This window comes from Cyprinus carpio, chromosome B17 (genome assembly GCF_018340385.1).
Source record: "Cyprinus carpio isolate SPL01 chromosome B17, ASM1834038v1, whole genome shotgun sequence".
NCBI classification, from domain to species: Eukaryota; Metazoa; Chordata; class Actinopteri; order Cypriniformes; family Cyprinidae; genus Cyprinus; species Cyprinus carpio.
The window spans coordinates 26306885-26328573 of NC_056613.1; the positions used below are offsets into that span (position 1 = coordinate 26306885).

A 21689-nucleotide genomic window follows, 5' to 3' on the forward strand; every position below is an offset into this window, starting at 1 on the left:
GCATACTGTTCACACTACACAAACAACATACAGCAGAAATAACAAGATGAGTATGCTAGTATACCATTCCAAACATAGCCTATGTGTTATCCGTCTGACGTGTAGAAAATTAAGCATAGAACTCGACATGTGATCTTAAATATGGACAGCAGGGATCCTATCCATGCAGTATATTTCAGAACCAATCCTTCTGAGGATTTTGATTGTGGATGTAATGTATTTAGCAGCATACTTCAAAACTTTTTACTGAATGTAAACTGCAGTTGTAACCCGTGTTAAGGGTCAATAAGCTAGGCCAACCAGAGGGTGAACAATAAGTTTCATCTAGGTGTTAACGTGTATCTATGTGAAACAAAACAATATTTTTGAAATATAGCTATAGGGGCATATAGTGCAGTACATGCTTGCAACATGTGAAAATTTGTCCTTTTCTGTCTCTATGCCTCAAATGAGGGGAATAAATATTTCTTCCCAGTTTGTGTCTTGTTACTTTACTTGAAATACTCATATGGCTCAATAAAAACTATTTATTGAGCCAAGCTGCTCAGACATAAAATGTATTCTCTGATGTTGGTTAATGTTCATATATACACACACACACACACACACACACACACACACACACACACACATATATATACATATATATATATATATTGTTTGTTTGTTTTTTGATTTTTTTATTTTACAATAATTTTGGGAAGTCGTGGCCTAATGGTTAGAGAGTCGGACTCCCAATCGAAGGGTTGTGAGTTCGAGTCTCGGGCCGGCAGGAATTGTGGGTGGGGGGGAGTGCATGTACAGTTCTCTCTCCACCTTCAATACCATGACTTAGGTGCCCTTGAGCAAGGCATCGAACCCCCAACTGCTCCCCGGGCGCCGCAGCATAAAATGGCTGCCCACTGCTCCGGGTGTGTGTTCACAGTGTGTGTGTGTGTGTGTTCACTGCTCTGTGTGTGTGCACTTCGGATGGGTTAAATGCAGAGCACGAATTCTGAGTATGGGTCACGTCACTTTCACTTTCATATAGGGCTTAATGACTGACCAAAACAAAGTTATTTTGTAGTAGTTTTATCTCTTATTATATAAAAAAAATAATGACAAATGTTGTAAATTACAAATGTATTGTAATATACATTATATATACAGGTCCTTCTCAAAAAATTAGCATATTGTGATAAAAGTTCATTATTTCCCATAATGTAATGAAAAAAATTAAACTTTCATATATTTTAGATTCATTGCACACCAACTGAAATATTTCAGGTCTTTTATTGTTTTTTAATGATGATTTTGGCATACAGCTCATGAAAACCCAAAATTCCTATCTCAAAAAATTTGCATATCATGAAAAGGTTCTCTAAACGACCTATGAACCTAATCATCTGAATCAACTAATTAACTCTAAACACCTGCAAAAGATTCCTGAGGCTTTTAAAAAACTCCCAGCCTGGTTCATTACTCAAAACCGCAATCATGGGTAAGACTGCCGACCTGACTGCTGTCCAGAAGGCCATCATTGACACCCTCAAGCGAGAGGGTAAGACACAGAAAGAAATTTCTGAACGAATAGGCTGTTCCCAGAGTGCTGTATCAAGGCACCTCAGTGGGAAGTCTGTGGGAAGGAAAAAGTGTGGCAAAAAACGCTGCTCAACGAGAAGAGGTGACCGGACCCTGAGGAAGATTGTGGAGAAGGAATGATTCCAGACCTTGGGGGACCTGCGGAAGCAGTGGACTGAGTCTGGAGTAGAAACATCCAGAGCCACCGTGCACAGGCGTGTGCTTTTGAACCAGAAACAGCGGCAGAAGTGCCTGACCTGGGCTACAGAGAAGCAGCACTGGATTGTTGCTCAGTGGCCCAAAGTACTTTTTTCGGATGAAAGCAAATTTTGCATGTCATTCGGAAATCAAGGTGCCAGAGTCTGGAGGAAGACTGGGGAGAAGGAAATGCCAAAATGCCTGAAGTCCAGTGTCAAGTTCCCACAGTCAGTGATGGTCTGGGGTGCCATGTCAGCTGCTGGTGTTGGTCCACTGTGTTTTATCAAGGGCAGGGTCAATGCAGCTAGCTATCAGGAGATTTTGGAGCACTTCATGCTTCCATCTGCTGAAAAGCTTTATGGAGATGAAGATTTCGTTTTTCAGCACGACCTGGCACCTGCTCACAGTGCCAAAACCACTGGTAAATGGTTTACTGACCATGGTATTACTGTGCTCAATTGGCCTGCCAACTCTCCTGACCTGAACCCCATAGAGAATCTGTGGGATATTGTGAAGAGAAAGTTGAGAGACGCAAGACCCAACACTCTGGATGAGCTTAAGGCCGCTATCGAAGCATCCTGGGCCTCAATAACACCTCAGCAGTGCCACAGGCTGATTGCCTCCATGCCACGCCGCATTGAAGCAGTCATTTCTGCAAAAGGATTCCCGACCAAGTATTGAGTGCATAACTGAACATAATTATTTGAAGGTTGACTTTTTTTGTATTAAAAACACTTTTCTTTTATTGGTCGGATGAAATATGCTAATTTTTTTAGATAGGAATTTTGGGTTTTCATGAGCTGTATGCCAAAATCATCAGTATTAAAACAATAAAAGACCTGAAATATTTCAGTTGGTGTGCAATGAATCTAAAATATATGAAAGTTTAATTTTTATCATTACATTATGGAAAATAATGAACTTTTTCACAATATGCTAATTTTTTGAGAAGGACCTGTACATATTAAAAATTAATAATATGTGACACTTCATAATATTTTATTTTCAACAACGTTAGAATACTAATATTTTTGACTTAAATTCTTCACTTGAAAAAGTTCACACTATCACGCTTTTAAGTTTTTAAAGAATAAACTTTTATTTTGGCATAATTCTGGTAAAATGCTCTAAATGTCTGGCCACAAAAAGGTTTTAAATTTTGCGGATGTGTAAATAAAGTGATCCTACTGCACATTATGCTCCCAAATGGACACTAAACTCAGCAAATAAGTTTGCATTTACTGTGAACCGTGCAACTCTGAGATACTATACTTGTAGATAATATTTAATAAAATATTTGATAATCACACTAAGCTATATTAAAATTTCTGTTTAATTAATTAATTAATTGATTTATTTTACAGTTGTGCATCCCCATTTATTTATATATTTTTATTCATTAATTAACTTTTCTCCAACTTGTGGACCCCCTTTTGGAAACCTTGCCTCAATGCGAATGATGCATAAGTAAGGGGCATCTAAATGTTCGTGTCTCATTTTACACTGATTACATAAACATGCTTCACAAAAGCCACTTTCCACTCTCATGAGAGTTGTTTCTTGATGTTATAAGATATTTGTGTGAAGGTTGTGTTATTTTTTACTGTGAATGTGCGTGTGCCGGGTGATAAGTGAGTCTGCCAACATTGCAGGTTCCATATCCACCCTAAAGGAGCATTCTCATTCCAGTGTGGGCTGATTCCACAGGCCTATCTGTGCCAGATCCCAAACAGAGAAATAAGCTGTGTGTTTGTGATCAGGGAACCAGAGAGTGACGTCAGTGCCTGGCTATGATGAGGGGCTGAAGGAAGTAAGCCAGGAATGAAGACATCAAGATGGGTGTGTAGCCTGATTAGAAGATACTCTAGAATAATATGGTTCATTCAGATGCCTTTCAAATCCAGTTTTCAGTAGGATAAGCAGTATGTACACACTCAAGTTTGGAGTTTGGAATGGGTATAGTTAGCAAATGGGACATTTGTAAAATACCATGCAAAGTGACCTAAAGCAGCAATTCATAGTTTTAAATATTAGCATGTTTTGTCGCTGAACAGTTGGCCTGTTGACCACACTGAACTCTTTATGTCTCACAACTTCCTGAAAAAAAATAAAAATCCTTGAATACAGTCTGATAAAATTGCTTAGAACATTTTCCATACAGCAATATATAATATTGTAAACAGCATAGCTTAGGAATATGTATTGTTTTTCATTTTAACACTCTGCAGGAGGTAGAAATGTCACTGTCAAAGTCTACAATCAAGAGAAGACTTCACGAGAACAAATACTGAGGGTTCACCACAAGGTGCAAACGAGGCCAGTTTAGAGTTTGCCAAAAAAAAAAAAAAAAAAAAAAAAAAATTATAAAAAAGCTGGAAGAGAATTCTTTGGACGGCTGAAATTAAGATCAACCTGTACCAGAATGACGGGAAGAAAAAAGTATGAAGAAGGCTTGGAACAGCTCATGATCCAAAGCACACAACAATTTTTTTAAAATTATACAGTAAATAAAAATAAAACAGAATAGAAAAAGAATAGAGCAAGCTTGTGTTGGAGGCCTTTTTTGCATGCATATATATATATATATACAAAATTCGCTATATATATATATATATATATATGTATACATATATATATATATATATATATATGTATACAGTACATATATATATGTATATATATATATATATATATATATATATATATATATATATATATATATATATATATATATATATATATGTATGTATATTTAATTGCAAAGGCAATGACTGCCTTAAGTCTGGAACTCATGGATATCACCAGAGACTGGGTTTCCTCCTTTGTGATACTTTGCCAGGCCTTTATTGCAGCTGACTTCAGTTATTGTTTTTTTGTGGGTCTTTCTGCCTTTAGTTTTGTCTTTAACAAGTGAAATGCATGCTTAAACGGTTTGAGATCAGGTGGTTGATTTGGCTATTGCAGAATATTCCACTTTTTTACCTTCCTGGGTTGCTTTTTCTGTATGTTTTGTGTCATCATCCATTTGTACTATGAAGCGTGTCCAATCAAATTTGCTCTATTCTTTTTCTATTCTGTTTTATATATATATATATATATATAAATTATTAATTAATTATAGATACTTAAGAGATAATGTAAAAATGTGATAACTTCATTTAAGTATTATGGTGGTTTTGGTGCTGCTTCATTTTGCCACTGGGTTAAACTGAGTGTCTCCAGAGACATGCCTTAAATATTGCCTTGAACATGCCTGAACATGTTTTTTTTTTATTTTTTATTAAAATAAACAAATATATTTAAATATAAAAATACAAAAAAAAAAAATTTCTTATATGAACAAGCTTGTAAGAATATTACATACAATATTATTTTCATATATTATTTTTTATAAATTCACTTTATAAAAATCAGAAAAGGTTTGACAGAAAAAAGAGAGAGAAAAAAAAGAAAACACATGTACCAGACCTGAAGAGGAACATTTTTAGAATTACTCTAAAGGGCTTTTTACTTGCTAAAAAAATACACTTTCAATTATAAGGCATGGGCATTTTGTACAGGTTTTTCAGAAAGCATTTGATCTTTTTGATCATTCAGAAGCCATAGAAATTTGCTTAGCAAATATGATAAAATAGGCTTTATAAGGTTATCACTTAAATACCCCAAACACTCAACACAAGACCCCAAGTTGATGAGACACAGCATAAATGTTTATTTTTACAAAATATAAGTAACAATATACACATTTTGTATGTGATTAATCATGCTCTCCAAACAATGGAGAATTCAAAAGCACTAAAAGCGTTGGATAAACAGAGACCAGTGCGTAATAGCGAATGTGGGGGGCCTAATCCATCCTCACCATCACACACGCTCACACATCACCAACACTGAGTCACTCTTCATTAATATCAAGAGAAGTGAATACGCACATAAATAATGTACACGGAGCTCACTCTTACTCCCTATCTTGCAAACACACACACACAGACTGATTCATTAACAGCTTGCTCCAAATCCTAGAATGCCAAGCAAGTGTCCAGATGGCTGGTAAAGCCGCCTCTCTCTGAGGAGGCATCGTTAGCAGTCAACAGAACCGCGTCCAACAGGAGCTCTCGCCATACGGAGCGTGGCCACTCAGCCAAACCGAGGAGGGAGTCCGCCTTCCTAGAATAAAACAAAACAGAACATCGAATTGATCAATCAACTAACTCAATCAAGCCTAAATAAAATGATCCCAGAACAGCAGAAGTGCTTAAACGTAAGTGGACTGACATTACAGTGGCATGATCTATTTGACAAAAACATAACATCAAATGGAATACATTTCGAATTGAATAAGCAGCAAAACAGAAACTAGTTTGCCCATGAAAACAACAGAATAATCTTTTCCCCAACCTTAAGCTACCTCCACTCCAAAATCCTTGGTCTCAGATGAGGTGTGGAAAATGGATGTGTTTTAATGAAAACGGCAAAGGGAAGTGAAACTCAGTCACAGGACCAAACAGTTTCCACTAACGTGCTAGAAAGGTCTTAATTAAACATCTGCCGAAAAGTTCACTGTTTGTAAATGAAGTATAAAGATGGGAAAAAATTATATATCTGTCCACTCCAAGCGCTAAGGTAAACTTTTGGGCTGATTCCATTCCTGATCCAGAGAGGACGGTCTTTCCTTCCTGTATTCAGTATCCATACTTATCGTTCAGATGTGTCCGACCATCACCGGTCTGACCTGTTCACAACAGACACATGGGATAAAATGGTCTCTTTGTATCACCACGCTAAACATTTCTGGTTAATGACAACATGAAATGGCTATTACAAAGCATTTATTTGACTTTCATGATGAGAAGGATTCTCAAATCAAAGAGAAAATGTAATGCAAACTAACGTATGATAATCACTTTTTGTGCAGCAGGGACATGTCCTAAGGTTCCATTTTTCCATTAGAAATCATTCTTATATGCTGATTTGGTGCTCAAGAAATATTTGCTTAATATTTGTGTGAAATCTGTGATACATTTTTAGGATACTTGGATAAACGTGACCCCAAGCTTTTGAACAGTAGTCTACATTGAGCAAAAATTCTTTAGAAGCAGATTACAGAACACATTATGTCTTTATCTTTTGATAAAGTCATAGATAGCCATATGGCTAATACAGTAAAGTAACGAGGGCCATTTGTTAGCTTAACATGATTACAACTTAAGCACCATACCAGCAAAAAGGATTCTGGCAGAAACTGGATAGCACTCTCTCTTCTTTTCTAAGAAACAGAGAACCTTATCTTATAATAACCTCCTGACTTTAAAATAAATGCCTTGGCTTGGAATTAATGTGTTTTCCCATAATGCAACTTCTCTAATCCTCAGAAATATCAGAACTGTGTTTGAAGTGTTCTAAGATCAAAAGCTAACACTCACTGAAAATAATGTTTCGCATTAAGCAAAGCCTATAAATTCAGATTAAAGGGTTCAGTGCCAAGAATGCTTGATTTGTGATGCATATTTCAAACTGCGCAAAGGGTTTTGTTTTTTTGTTTTGGACTTATCACAGCCATCAGGGGTGAAGAGAGGCAGATATTTACCTGACGGAGGAACCCAAACGCAGTAGTCAGGGTCATCTTCTGGGTACTGCTTAGACATGGTCACAGGAGGCTAGAAATAAAGGTAGAAATGTATGAACATCAGAGCATGTGAAAACTATTTCTAGAACCTTACTGTAAGTCACAGACAAATTCTGCATGTTCAGATCCATACAGTGATCCCAAAAAGTATTTACACACTTAAGAAACACAAACAAGTGTTCTACCTAGCAGAGTGACCTTGTAAAAACACTATTAATACAATATTTCACAAAAGAACTGTTTTGTATTTTGTATAACTAAAAAGTGTTCTAGCTAGCAGAGCTACCATGTAATTAATCATATTAATCATACATAAATGTAACTTTTCTTAAATGTATTTATTATTATTATTATATTTTATTTCGGGGCTACTGTAGGTCCAAACCTCAAATGGCTTATTTATCACTTTTGTGAACTAATCACTGGTTACATATCTTATGTCTTAAGTAGTATTTACTACTACAATACTTACCCTGCTTGGGCCAATCATTTTCTTCTTTGTATTTGTCTTTGGAACATTTGAGACACTGTTGTCAATTTCTTCTGTTGAGATATGAATCATAATGAAAAACAAAGTGCATCAGACATTTGTCACTGCCTTTATCCACTTAAAGGTAAAGTAAGAAGCAGGACTAATGGAAGAAACATGTTTTAACACAGTCACACTTCACATTTTAAAGCAATTATGCAACAGAATACGCAAAACCATACATACAGAATATGTGATTCTACCTTTTGGACGAGAGGCAGTTTTCGCTTGAAGATGAGGAGACTTCTGTTTTTCATGAGATGCAACTAACTTAGCAGGCTGGTCCTCATGGTCTCCTTTAGCTAGACACAAAGAAATATCGCAGAAAATATCTCTTAGCTATGATTACATGCTAATATTATGGATGAGATTTTGTCCAAAATGGAAGCGAAGTTAAATTAGACTCTGTGTAGCACAACACTGACGTCTTGTGGTCAAAAATAGAATTACACTACTCTGGGAATATTGTATTACAACCCTCCCCCCACCAGCACTTTTAAGGCAGTGGTTAGTAATTTTGGTAAATGTCTAACCATTAGGGCGGTGTGTCAGAGTTTCAGCTCTGTCTGCACTGGAGTGTTCTGAGCTGGTCATCTCTGCAGAGTGAGCAACCTCCATATCACCATCTGTGACCGCATCCTCTGTCTTCTTGCTTTTTTCATCCTCCTCTTCTTCCTCTTCCTCCCCAACAGAGGGCATTTCTTTCATGTTGAAGAGCTCAGGAGGCAGATTGGTTCGCTTTGGGGGTAACGTCTGCACATTTAGGTGAAAAAGAGAGAGAGAGAGAGAGAGAGAGAGAGAGAGAGAGAGAGAGAGAGAGAGAGAGAGAGAGAGAGAGAGAGAGAACTCATTACAGTGCCTAATGACAAATATATTACAATTATATACATAAATTTAAAAAGACTCACTCCTATTGTTCCAGTCTTCAGTTTGAATTTACTCCCTCCCTTCATGGCTCCAAACATAGGCAGAGATAACTTCTTAGGATTCTCAGTGTCTGTGGACTGACTATTAGATCAGTATTTAAAAAAATATAACATTAATCACAAATTTAGGCCCCTATTAACTTTTTTCTTCTGTTTTTAATACTTTCTAGTTTAACTACATTTTAATAATCAATTTTAGGCAATCAGTTGAATTTACAAAACTTTAACAATGTATGAATTTATTAAAATTAGTGACCTTTGAAATGTCTTTTCTTTTTTCCAGAAATTCAGTGTTGTCTATTTAAATTTTTCTGCATTGTTTTATTTAAATTTAATATAAATAATAGTGGAAATCCAATTAATTTAAATTGTGATATTTCTTAAATAATAATGAACAATTAACGACCCACTGGAAGATCATCTTGGGACATTTTGGCTTTACTTTTCAACAGTGGAAGAAAGAGGACATGTGTCATGACATCCATTTTTTTTACACTGTTGTACAGCCCTATTTTTGACTTATTCACATGATATTTCACATTAAAAATTTCTATAAATTAATTTTTATGACTGGATTCCATGGTTCCTTCACAGAAATCGCAGGGCCCTATAAACAACCTACACAAATAATCAATGTCTCGTCTTAACAGCGAGTGACTGGCTGAGCTAAACTCAGAAAAGGACACATCATCTGAATTTATTATCACAAACCCATTGCTCTACAGATTTATGCCAAAAAAGAAATCTGAATCATTCAAACTGCAAAACCAGGTCTGTGAAATAATGCAGTGTAACTGATGAGAGACACAGAAATCTTCAACAGACTGCAGTAGTCAATTAGAAATCACATCTTTTGTACATTATCAACTGTGCACATGTTTTCAAACCCTAAGTAAATCTGAATGACCGGATTGTCTGGAGGGAACACTGAGCTCACCTGCTGGGCTGTAATGAAGGCAGCTGGGTGGGTTTGGCCAGGTCTGCTAGCTTGCGCAGTCTCTGACCTTCCTTCTTCAACTCGGCTACATGTAAATGTAGCTTTTTTCTCTCCACTCCATCCAGAGCCGTCTCGCTGCGTACAACGCTCATGAAAGCATCTAGAGGGTCCTCTGTCAAAGAACTGGAAATTCCTGAAGGAGGACAACAAGCATGAAGTGTAACCTAACATATGATGAAATATGGAGGGAAATTTATAAAAAAAAGAGAGACTTACCTTTCCCAGAAGAACTGAGCCTTTTCTCAGTGTCAGCCAGTTCTTTTTCAACCTCTGCCAGTTTGGCTAGCTAGGAAAGAATGCATATTACATCAATACCAGGTACAGCACACACAGGAAATATGAAGCTGGTTCCGTACCAGTGATTCATATGTAACAGGACGCTCCTGAATCTTTCCAGCCTTCTTCATGCGCTCAGTCCGCTTCTTCTCCACCGCTCCTGTCCGATCAAGGAATGTGTCATCATCACTGTCATAAAAATCTTCATCTTCCCAGTTCTTCTTCTTGCGTTTTCGGGACACTGTAAAAAAACAAAACTTGTAAGAGGTTGCTTCAAAGAGGACTATAAATACCTGCAAAAAAATAAATACATGAGAAAATTATTTCCCCCATTTTTATTGACCTGTCAGCATTATTACAGTTTCTTAAAGACAATTACCACTAATAACACTGACTAGATTATTTCGCTGTTTTAACAAAACATTATTATTAAAGAGAGAAGCAATTTAAAACCAACAAACCTTTAAAATCCAATCACTTACTGTTACAAAAATTCCACCCAAAACACAACATCAAAAGATTTTATTTTAACAATGTAGACTACCATTAACATGGTGATTTTTTAAAAGTGTTTAAATCTGACAGCCCCAGTCATAAATCTGTCAATAATGACTGTTTTATGTAAACCTACCTGCCTCCTGTCTCAGAAGACCACGGGCCTCCAGAATACGGCAGGCCTCTAAGCAGCATTGGACGGCAGCTTCTTTCTTTTTTCCTGAGTGGGTCACTTCAGCCACCAACTGCCTGCCCATAGCATCATCCACTGGCAACCTAAAAGACACAGATATCCAACACAATATTTTCAAATTCCAAATTCTATGTAAATGTCACCACAATCACCTGTATACCTTTTCATAAGTAATGTTCACAATGTAAGATCAACCAGTTTTAGTAGACAATTTTGCCACGGATGATTCCAATTTAGGTAGCTTGTGTTAAACTGCTAAATATAAAGAAAGGCACAAATGTGGTTTGGTTGCAAACAGAAATTAAGTGCTTACTTAATTCTGCAGAGCCAGGTACCCTGGCCTTTTTCTTCATACTCAAACTCTAGTTCTTCTCCTGAAATATCGGTTAAAATAACATGTTTACGTGGTAAAGAAATCAAGATTTCATGATTCTGTATCTTCATTTGTTTCGAGGTATCTTCATACCTTCTCTGTCATAAAAGCCCTGTAATGCCTTTTTAGGATCTTTTAAGTATGCTGCTTCCTGATCCTCTTGAAATTCTGTGGCAAACGGGTTCTCCTCATTCTCATCATCTTCTGGCACTGCCTCTTCATCTAAAAAACAAAACAATGTGTAAGTTCACTGAGAACAGGTAGACACAATGGGCCTCATTTATCAATCTAACGTAGAAACAAGCGCAGATCTGTACGCACAAATCAACATACGACAGAGTTCACGTATGATTCATGAAACATTCGTATGCCGTACGAATGATCACACGTTGATAAATTTGGCAGCAGAAAACAATCGTCATTTGAATATCACGCCCCTGAAAACACCCCGGTTTAGAAGACTCGCCCCTAGAGTTTACGAGACAGAAAAACAAAACCCGGCCAAAAAGAGGTATTAATCTCATTAAAGAGAAATTGATCTTACTCCAAAAAAATACCCGTTAACCTTGTAACTGCAAACAGTTAGGCTACATTAATTTATGTCATTTATATGTATATTAAAATACTGGTAGGCTAAATATAAACATTATAGCCTATTTCCCTCACTCTACAACAAATATTTTAAATTTAACGGTATTCAGAACTGAACAAGAATGAAAATAAGTAGTACAGATAAGTGGTATATATGTGGTCCTATTTGTTTTATTCCTTTTATACACTTAATTTCAGTTTTTCTCCATTCACAGAAGCAAGGAAGGTGCATGATGCTACGATTTAAACACCACTACCCGCTCATAAAAATCCAAATCCCTCAATAAATATAAAAACACATTATATATATTTAAAAAAAAAAATGAGCTAAACTAATGAGCTTCGGCTGACAGTCAGGAAAATAACCTAAATGAACAAAACACTCACATAACACAAAAACCCACTAAAACCTCCACCCCAAAAACTTGCGTACACGAGCTGAGACCAGACGTGAGATTTCATCGTAGCCACCGCTCACGTCCATATTGATAAATTCCAAGTTTTGCGTTGAAACGACCGCACACCCAAAATTCAGTCATACGTTCTTTTCATAAATGAGGCCCAATGGATTGAGGATCATCTTCTGTCTTTGTTACCCATTCCCCAAGAGCAGCCAGTATCTTCTGAGGAGCTTCTCGTTGTAGCACTGACTTCACTGTCCTCTTTCTCTTCCTCCTCATCTGAGCCGTCACCCATCATCCTCTTCTCCAGCTCTTCTCTCTGTTTTCTAGCACGCTCTCTGAGCTCTGTCACAGTCAGTTCAGATTCTGCTTCTTCATCAAACTCTGGACCCTGAGAAAAGAGGGAATCTGGTATAATCAAAGCTAGCTCAAGCAATAATACTGAAGCGCATGAGTTAAATCTACTTACAAGGTCTAATTTAAATCATAAAAGGGGCAAAATATTGGTTACATGTTATTTACATAATAAAAATCAAATTGAATTGTTGTACTTAAGGGTCAACCAATCTTTAGTTAATGTACATTCTGAATTTCATGTTGTAAGCTGTAAATAAAACAGACTGCTGGAGTATGTTTTATATATATATATATATATATATATATATATATATATATATATATATATATATCTATATATATGTAATATATATATATATTGTAAATACCTGTTATATATATATGAAGAAGAATAAAAAAAAAAATACTTCTCCAGAAATTTATATATATATATATATATAAAGTTGTAAGCTGTAAATAAAACAGACTGCTGGAGTATGTTTTACAAAAGAGAAGAAGAAGAACAACAAAACTATTTCTTCAAAAATTCATGTCTAATTGAATGTAACTTGGTGTTTCTCATTGTAATTAATTGTAAAATTTACTAGCAACTTCTGAGTGAAAATTGTTTTTGGTAACCACAGTTTCTGGTGAAATACCATTGTTACTACAGCTATTAAAGCCACAAAAGGTACCATGTTTTATGGACGAGTACATTTGCAAAACCATCGTGCATGACACATGGTAATCATTTATTATCATGGTATACATAAAACTAGACAAACATCACTTAAAAAATAATTGTAATTTTTGTTATACTGTTTATGCATGCATATCGTAAAATTCTTCAGAATCTATTTCAGTGATTTCTATCAGGTAGTGACATGATCGTATACTAAATGGTCCAAAAACATACCTGCAAAATAAAGAGTCTTGTGCTTCCTCCAAACTTCAGAACATGTCCCACTCGTAGCCTTATGTATGTTTTAGGGGGTATCTTGTTCTTATTCACAAAAGTCCCATGAGTGCTCCCCAGATCATAGGCATAGAAGCCCTTCTCCTCTCCTAAGACTCCGTCCTGCCCAGCCCTGCCCCGGTACTGCACCACGGCGTGATAGCGGGAGATGGACGGATGCTCCAGAGACACATCACACACCGGCAACCGACCAACCACAAAGTAACTACTCTGGGTCAGTGGGACCGTATCTAGGATCGCCCCGTTTTTCAGCAGCTCAAACGAGTAGCTGATGTCAGGAACACTTCCCCACGGGGGCTCGGTGTACGGGAGCGGAGGAAATTTACCCGCCGGGGGTAGCTTGGCACTGGCAGGGATCTTGGGTCTGATGTCTTTTGGTTTGGGCTGGACCTTCTGTGCCTCTGATCTCTCGGATGAGGGATGATCGGACGGGTCTGTTAGAGTGTCTGTGGATTTTGCAGATGGCTGCTTATCTATAGAATCAAGATATATGTCTTTATTCTCTGCTCTGCTGCTGTTTAATTCCTCTGTGAGTTTCTTGCTTGAGTTTAAACATCCTGATTTCTTCACAGTGAGAGATGGAGCCACAAAAATATCCGGTTTCTTAAAAGGATCATCTGTGTTTTCATTAGTGCTGGTGATGTCCTGTTTAGTATCACTGCTTTGACCGTTCTCAGGGTCCGAGCTCTTCTCTGTTTCCATTTCCGTGTGATTCTTTTCTATCTGTTCGCTGCATTCAGACTCCATCATGCGTTCACTCCACGATATGGTGTGTTTGGTGTAACACTTAAATGATTCCGATCCTGTAGTCTAGAATATAGATAGATCTTATTAATTTATATCAGTAAATGTATAAACATATTTAAATATGGATGCATATTAATTATTTGCGTTGTATATAGTGGTTTTAACATTTTTAAGTATTTATATCGTATCTCCACTGTCTAGGAACTATTTACATTTTCCACGGAAATATTTCAGTGTTGTACCTCACAGCCGCTCATAGTTAATACGTCGTTTTGTCGAAATGGTACATATTGCTTTATTTTAGTATTATTCGCCTTTATGATCATCTACTCAAAAAGGTAACTTAAACTAAGCGATTTGTTATGATAATTATGATGGTGATTATGCTTTATGAGTGCCACATTAAACACTGGACATCGCAGGGCGTCTTATGTTGTGTAGTGTGAATGTATAAGTTAAGATTTAAGTCTATAAATACATAAAAGCATGAAAGTTTGTAAAAACAAAATATACGTTTTATGTGCATATTATATTATACAAATATAAAGTGTACTCTTAAGTATTTAAATCTTATTGAAGTCAAAATTATAATTTGCATAAATAAATCATATTGAGTCTTATTTTGAATATGAATCATATTTTAGGGGCCATTATATTTTTTTACTTTACTTTTGAGCTTGTTTGTAATTGTTTTTGTCATTGATTTCATTAGAATTGTCATTCTCATTTTTGTATTTTATTTATTTCGTTATTTTTACTATTTAAAATCAGTATAAAGGCTGTGCAGCACTACCATGATGTATAAATACCTGTTATTTATTTTAAATAACACACATGCGCGCGCACACACACACATATATCATATAACATCATTTCACATATTATGGTATATTTTTCCCACTGTAGGCATGGGTGTGGGGATAGTTTGAAAGGTCACAATGCAAAAAAGATATCAAATTAAAGTTTGTCAAAAAAAAAAATTGAGTTAACCATTCATAACTTCTACATGTGCATCAGGTGACAGGAGATATGATTTTTCATAGAAATGTCTGTTTGAATAGTGTATTCTATGGTTTTCAGATTGTACCACTGTCAAAAGAAACATTGAGTGACAGCACTGTGTGAAGATGATGCGTTATTGGGGCGAGCTCCCAGTGGCTTCGGCTCCCCCGGGCCGCAGTTCTTTTGACCTTCTGCAGCGTGAGTTCCGCCAGGTGGAGATGCAGGACCCTCCCTTGCACCAACCTTCTGCACAGCGTCCACGTCCCACCACCATGCTGGATATCCCCTCTGAGCCCTGCAGCCTCACGATCCACACTGTGCAGCTGAGCCAGCATGCTCGTCGCCTCCGGGGTCTCATTGCTGCTGCCCAGCAAGGCCAGCAACCCCTGTCCACATTATTAGATTCCCAGGGTGTCTTGAAATCCGAGGATGGGGATGCTCTACCTCCCCGGCCTGCCACACCAACTGTACCTGATGATCTGCTTCCACTGGATAGTAAAGCTCCTCGACAGCCATTCCAACTACGTCATAGTGACCCAGAGAGCGACTTCTACAAGTATGTCAATAGATCATCATGTGTATCGGTCACTGTTTGTCCTATCTATTAATTTATTCAAAAATACATGAAAATTCCAATTATACATACAGTGACCTGAATACACCTCTTCTAGGAGCAGAATGTTTTTAATTTCTGAATTAAAAATTTATTTTGATATTTTAAGGGAGAATAAATTAAAAGAAAAAATAATGTACAGATGTCTTAATATCACAGTGAAGATTAAAAAAACCCTCTTTAAAGAAAGACATTCATGAAAAAAAAAAAAGAATTTTATTCTTAGAGGGGAAACATAAAAAAATCTGGTTATTTCAGGTTGTAAAATGTCATGTGATGTAATTCTTTCTATTTAAATAGTAATTCCATTTTTATAAAATACAACAATCCTTTTTACTTGATGGTCACACAACATTACATTTTAGACTCATTTAGCTAGATTAGGTTCTTTTTCACTGTATCACTTATACATTGACCCCTGTCTGTCTGAAACGCCTATATTAAGCTTGAACTTCAAAGATTCTTAAAATGTAAAGATCTGTGAAGCCAACATTTAAATTAGTCTCTATGAATCTTTCCTCTTGATACAGAATCATCAGATGCAGCCTATAAATTTAAACCTGAACATTTGAAATGTAATTTAAATATAAATTTATAAAGAAAACTCCAAACTTTATTGTCCTGTGATTCCTGTTTTTCACTTTTTTTTCAATTTGTCCACATCTCCCACATTTTAGAGGTAAAGGTGAGCCAGTCACTGAGTTGAGCTGGCTGTCCTGCCGTCAGCTTCTGTACCAGTCGGTCGCCACAGTGCTCGCTCATGTTGGATTTGAGTCAGCGAATGAGAGCGTGCTGGAGACTCTGACTGACCTGGTCCACGAACATTACCTGCGGATCACCAAGTTGCTGCGCGTGGCTGTTGACAGGGAGGCCTGCCAGGGGTCTACACCCTTCCCTGATGTGGTGGAACAGGTATTTCATGAGGTGGGCATTGGCAGCGTCCTGGCTCTGCAGCGCTTCTGGCAGACCCGCATTAAAGATTACCACAGCTACATGCTGCAGGTGAGAGATCTCCAATGTTATGCCAGCTTCAATATCTACAGGACTGTATGAGTTCCTTTGATTTAACATTGTGATTGCTATGGCATTGACTGACTATTTCGTCTTGGTAGGTCAGTAAGGAGCTCTCAGAAGAGTATGAGAGACTCGTGAATCCAGAAAAAGCTCTGGAGGATTCCAAACCCTTGAAGGTTAAAGATGAGCCGGTGAGTGACACTGCGTTCCTTTTGAGTGAGGAGCCAGAAGCGGATCTGGCCTCAGGTGACCAAGCCCTTCCCATCGGTGTTCTGGGCACATCCAATGAAAGACTGGCTGGAGGACTGGAGGAGGGACATTCCCCTCACACATCAGGTACCGCATTCAGTTGTGAAGGACCCTTATTAGGGCTCGATCAAGACAAGCAGAAATGCTCAAAAGAAAAATAATTTAAAAAATCATATGCAATTCATTCATTTATTTATTCATTCATTTGATTTATTCTTTTAATTGTAATAAAATAATAATAATAATAATTATTATTATTATTTTGTAGTCATTGGGGAATAAACAGTATATTTTCCCTTTAATTCTTGTTTTGTTCAGTCATGGTTTCTTTTACCCTTAGAAATCTGTTTTTGCTACTGTACCTTTAAGACTTCCTTATGCAAATGTCCTCTGTTATGATTGGCTAACCTCTAAATTTGTGGGATGAGTAGCTAACATACTTGAGATAAAGTTAAAAAATAAAGTTCAATGATCAATGCTCACCAATATCTAAAAAAACAAGGCAAAAATGCTTCAAAAGCTCCCAAGTAAAGACAGAGAGTGAGAAAAATAGCGTCAAATAGCATCATAATATAAGTATCTTTCACAACATAAAAGTTTTTGGTCACATTTTAGTTTTGGGACCAGTTCTCACTATTCACTAACTACTTAGGCTGATTTTTAGCCTCAGTAAATAACAGTAAGGTATTTGTTATGCTTAGGTATTGGGTACATTAAGGAATGTAGAATATGGTCAGAATGCAGAATAATGATGCAGAATAAGGCATTAATATGTGCTTTATAAGTACTAATAAACAGCCAGTATGCTAACAATGTACACACTTATGAACAAGTAGTTAATACGAGAATTGGTCACCAAACTAAAGTGTTAGCATATTTTTTTCTACCAAATTTTCTGTGGACACCCAGGCACTGCCTTGTGGCCCCATATAGGACCCAGTTTGAAAACCCTTGGTCTAAACTCCACATATAATCACAAAGTAATGAGTTTCAGTACAACCTGGGTGTTTGGACTCACAGGGCAATTCTTGCTCTGCATTCGCAAATTCTTAACTTTTAGACCAGAATTAGTGAATGCAGGCATCCAGCCATGTGTTGAGCCCTTTTTTCAACTGTTTGTTCCACTGTCTGTTCTGCCAGACGCTTGGGAGTGAGCAGCTCACCATAAAGAATCAACAACAGACTTTAGAAAAATGTTGTCATTTGATCTGTCCACAACAGCTCCTAAATCAACATGTGAATTCTGCATAATAACAGGAACACTGCTCACTGCAGGCATTTTGATGTTTTATCTTTAACTTCGGCAAAATGTCTGCTATACACCTCTGTGTGAGCAGCCACTGTGTGTTCAGGTCTGTTTGGTTAAAGGGTTGGTTTGTTAAAGGAATTCCATTGAGTTGGAAGACTGTATACACTAATACATAAATGCATTTGTGTATACAGTCTTCCAATTCAATAGAATTCACACCTTATTGCATTAATAAATGCATTAGTTCAATAAGGTGCGAAAGAGAACTCAACTCACTACAAGTGTTCTTGTAAACACAGCTGGTTGTCTTAAAGTGAATCTAAACATGAATAGTAATATATTAGATCTGTGCATTTGGTCTTAAAGTGACAGCAAATAGAAAAAGACAAAACTACTCTGCTTTCATGACTGAGTAAATGTAATAGATTGAATAAGAGTCAGTGTTTTAACTCATACTGTGAATACTAAGTAGTGTTTAATTGATATTTGATTGCTTTACATTTGAACTGTAAGAGCTTTTCTTTTTATCTTTGTTCTGTTTTTTTTTGTCATATCTTTATTTTTATTTTATTTCTAAATGTTTAATTCTTTAATAATTGCTTTAGATCTTTTTGTTTGCATTAGTTAGGCTGGTATTAGTTTTTGCAGTCTTTTTGATATCATTATTTTTCAGTAAGGTTCTATATGGTAACAGTAGTTAAGTGCATTAGTAAATATGAACAATGAAAAATACTTATAAAGCATTTATTAGTTTTAGTTAATGTTAATCCCAGCATTTACAAATATATTATTAAAATTAAAAGTTGTATCTGTTGATAATATTATTTAATGGTCCATTAATGAACTAACAATGAACCGTTCTATTTTGCAAGCAATCCTTTCTAGGGCTACAAGATAAATTGTGTTTTAATTGTGATCACGATTTCTTCTTCTCTCATTCAATTAAGCATAATCGTCTGTGATATTTAAAAAACATTTCATATTTATTTGACATTTGCGTTATCTTGGACCGGTAACAAGCCTCCACAAGCTTTGAGGGTCAAGAGTTTAAATCCCTCAATCAGCTTTTCACTTAAATGGATACATTTTGTGCACGGTGTTTTAATTTATCTTCCTAATCTGGCAGCCATGCACGCTTAAAAGGATTGATCATTTGAAAACAACAGCAAACATGTAGGTTTAACAACCTTCACTGTGATATTTTGCTCAAACGAAAGCTTAATACAGCTAGTCAGTTTTATTTCAAGTGGTCAGTTGTGCTTGTTCATTAAGGGAAAGAGCAAGGATTTGCATAATGGCCAGAATTAAAGACAAGCATAATTCAGAAACTTTGTAATAATCCATATTATTATTTGTTTTCTTCAATAGGAGCAGCAGGGAACGGCTCTCCCTTGTGGCATTTAGCCCAGGTGAAGATGGAGCCTCAGGACAGTGAGGAGGGCCAGGTATCAGGTCATGGGGTTCTGGGCAGCGACGTCTTTGAAGAGGGCCCCATGTCCACCATGAGTGAGGCTGGCATCCCTCCATCTCCTGGAGGTTCAGAAGGAAGTTACATGTCCCATTCACCAGATTCTCTCATAGGCACATCCCCTTTCACTCAGCGGCCAAAGAAGCGGATGAGAAAAGTATAGTGGGTTCATCGTCTAAATAAAGAGACTGAAAGCACTTCCACAGTCATTGTGATGCATAGTATTACCTTGTGTTGAGACTAGATGTCTTACCTTTCTAAGGAAGTTTTTAGTGAAATTAAATGAAACCGACAAATAAAGTGCGAGTTTGAATGCTCTCCAAGCAAATGGCAGACGGTCACTGTTTTACCCAATTATTGAGCGGGACAATTACTTGTTTGCTGTGGTAAAATTAGCATCTGTTTATTGTAATGAAGCAATGGAGGAAGCACAACATGGGGAGTAATTATAGTCTGATGTCTGCTTCAAAACACACAGGGACACCAATCAAGGAGTAATGGCAAATTAATTACAGCATGCATAAATCTGCATGTTAAATAAGCAGGCCATTTCATTACCTGTGCACTCCCAGGCATCAGAGTGGAGGTATTGTCTCCTAGCCACCTGCGCCAAAACTGTTTTCCTAAACACATACAGGTTGAGTGTAAATTTAGCTGGTCACACTCACCAGGTATCACTGCATTTTGAGACTCAATCAAGAGTAACCGAGACTGGACAGCATCCTTGAATGAATGGGTATGGCCTTCCAGTGGCCACTTCAATGGCGTTTTTATTTCAGTCAGTCGAAAAAGTGACTTCACACCACAAGCTAACACATCTGTTCATGTCTCATGAAAAACCAAAAGAAATAAAACTCTTAATTTGCAAACAGAGTTCTATTTATAGCTGCATTGTTACATTGTTTTCATGACAAAATATCACATTTTACCCCTGAACTGTTGTTCCTTTAAAGTGCCTGGGCATTTGCTTTTGATTTTATTTGTAATCCTCATTGTTCTTGATATTTCTCTTGATATTTTTTATTATTGTAGTACTGTACGTAAAACATTTATTTACAGTACTAGCAATAATCGTGATAATTCTTCACTTAATGATCATTTGACCCACCCCTAATATGGAGTTTAAAATTTTCTTGCAGACACATTTTAAGTGGTGCTTTTGGAACAAGTTAGATACAACACATTAAATGTATACAAACATTACTGTCATTTTGGTAATAAAAAATCTTACAAATCATTAAATTACATTTTATTTAAATAAAATTTGCTTTGTTTTGTTTTGTTAAATGGCCAAATGTTGTTGACAGGTTTTTTTAGAATCATCCTAAAATTAGTTGGACTGTGTGGCCTTCTAAACTAACAAATAAGAAGACATCTTAAATTTTAAAATGGATTCTTTCCACAGCTATGGTTTTGTAATGAATAAAACACCATTTATGAATCTGTTTGTGTGAGAAAATTTTGTAATGCACTTTTTTTCCCCCTCTGATCTTCTTAGTAAACTCCAGACAAACTAAAAAAAAAAAGTAATATGTGTCCCGTCCTTGTGCTCATTACATTAGTCTCCAAAGACCTTTCTTCATTCCAACCTTATCTTCAATTTAATTGGATGTTGTTGCTGGATATTGTTTTGAAGACAGAAGCAGCAGGGGGCAGTAGTGCATCACACCGTCACATTTTCATCCAGTTCCACTCTGGAGTTTCACCCTCATTCCAGGTGTTCCATATTCGACTGGGCTGTGTCTGTTTTTATTGAGCATCCTGCTTTGTGAACAAGCTGTATTTGAGCATAGAGTAATCCATTTTACACATCTCTAGTGGCAGTTGTGATTTCCTTTAAGTCCTTTCACTAAATGGAAACATGTTCAGA

General features: G+C 36.6%; 2 protein-coding genes across 2 annotated transcripts; one reads left to right on the forward strand and one right to left on the reverse strand.

Annotated features, from left to right (window-relative positions):
• Positions 1-5975: 5975 nt before the first annotated feature.
• On the reverse strand, positions 5976-14265 carry LOC109107307 (solute carrier family 4 member 1 adaptor protein). The gene is made up of 14 exons (XM_042742949.1): positions 13418-14265; positions 12361-12556; positions 11267-11395; positions 11114-11174; positions 10744-10883; positions 10193-10353; positions 10053-10122; positions 9777-9969; positions 8822-8921; positions 8447-8666; positions 8117-8215; positions 7857-7927; positions 7346-7415; positions 5976-6490 (listed from the first exon to the last, which is right to left on the reverse strand). The coding sequence occupies exons 1-14, from the start codon at positions 14225-14227 to the stop codon at positions 6441-6443; spliced, it is 2370 nt and encodes a 789-aa protein (XP_042598883.1). The 5' UTR covers positions 14228-14265; the 3' UTR covers positions 5976-6440.
• A 158-nt stretch (positions 14266-14423) lies between these two features.
• Positions 14424-20688, forward strand: LOC109107303 (SPT7 like, STAGA complex subunit gamma). The gene is made up of 5 exons (XM_019120580.2): positions 14424-14562; positions 15305-15782; positions 16517-16841; positions 16952-17189; positions 19720-20688. Exons 2-5 carry the CDS (start codon positions 15352-15354, stop codon positions 19980-19982), a joined length of 1257 nt encoding a protein of 418 aa, XP_018976125.1. The 5' UTR covers positions 14424-14562; positions 15305-15351; the 3' UTR covers positions 19983-20688.
• The last annotated feature ends 1001 nt before the right edge of the window (positions 20689-21689 follow it).

Coding starts and splice junctions, on each gene's coding strand:
- LOC109107307 (XM_042742949.1), bottom strand. CDS start 14,227: ATGATGGAGTCTGAATGCAGCGAACAGATAGAAAAGAATCACACGGAA. Junction 10,123..10,192: donor CTGTTACATATGAATCACTG/GTACGGAACCAG, acceptor ATTCTTTCCTAG/CTAGCCAAACTGGCAGAGGT. Junction 8,667..8,821: donor TGAAGACTGGAACAATAGGA/GTGAGTCTTTTT, acceptor CTAAATGTGCAG/ACGTTACCCCCAAAGCGAAC.
- LOC109107303 (XM_019120580.2), top strand. CDS start 15,352: ATGATGCGTTATTGGGGCGAGCTCCCAGTGGCTTCGGCTCCCCCGGGC. Junction 15,783..16,516: donor CCAGAGAGCGACTTCTACAA/GTATGTCAATAG, acceptor CCCACATTTTAG/AGGTAAAGGTGAGCCAGTCA. Junction 17,190..19,719: donor ACATTCCCCTCACACATCAG/GTACCGCATTCA, acceptor TTTCTTCAATAG/GAGCAGCAGGGAACGGCTCT.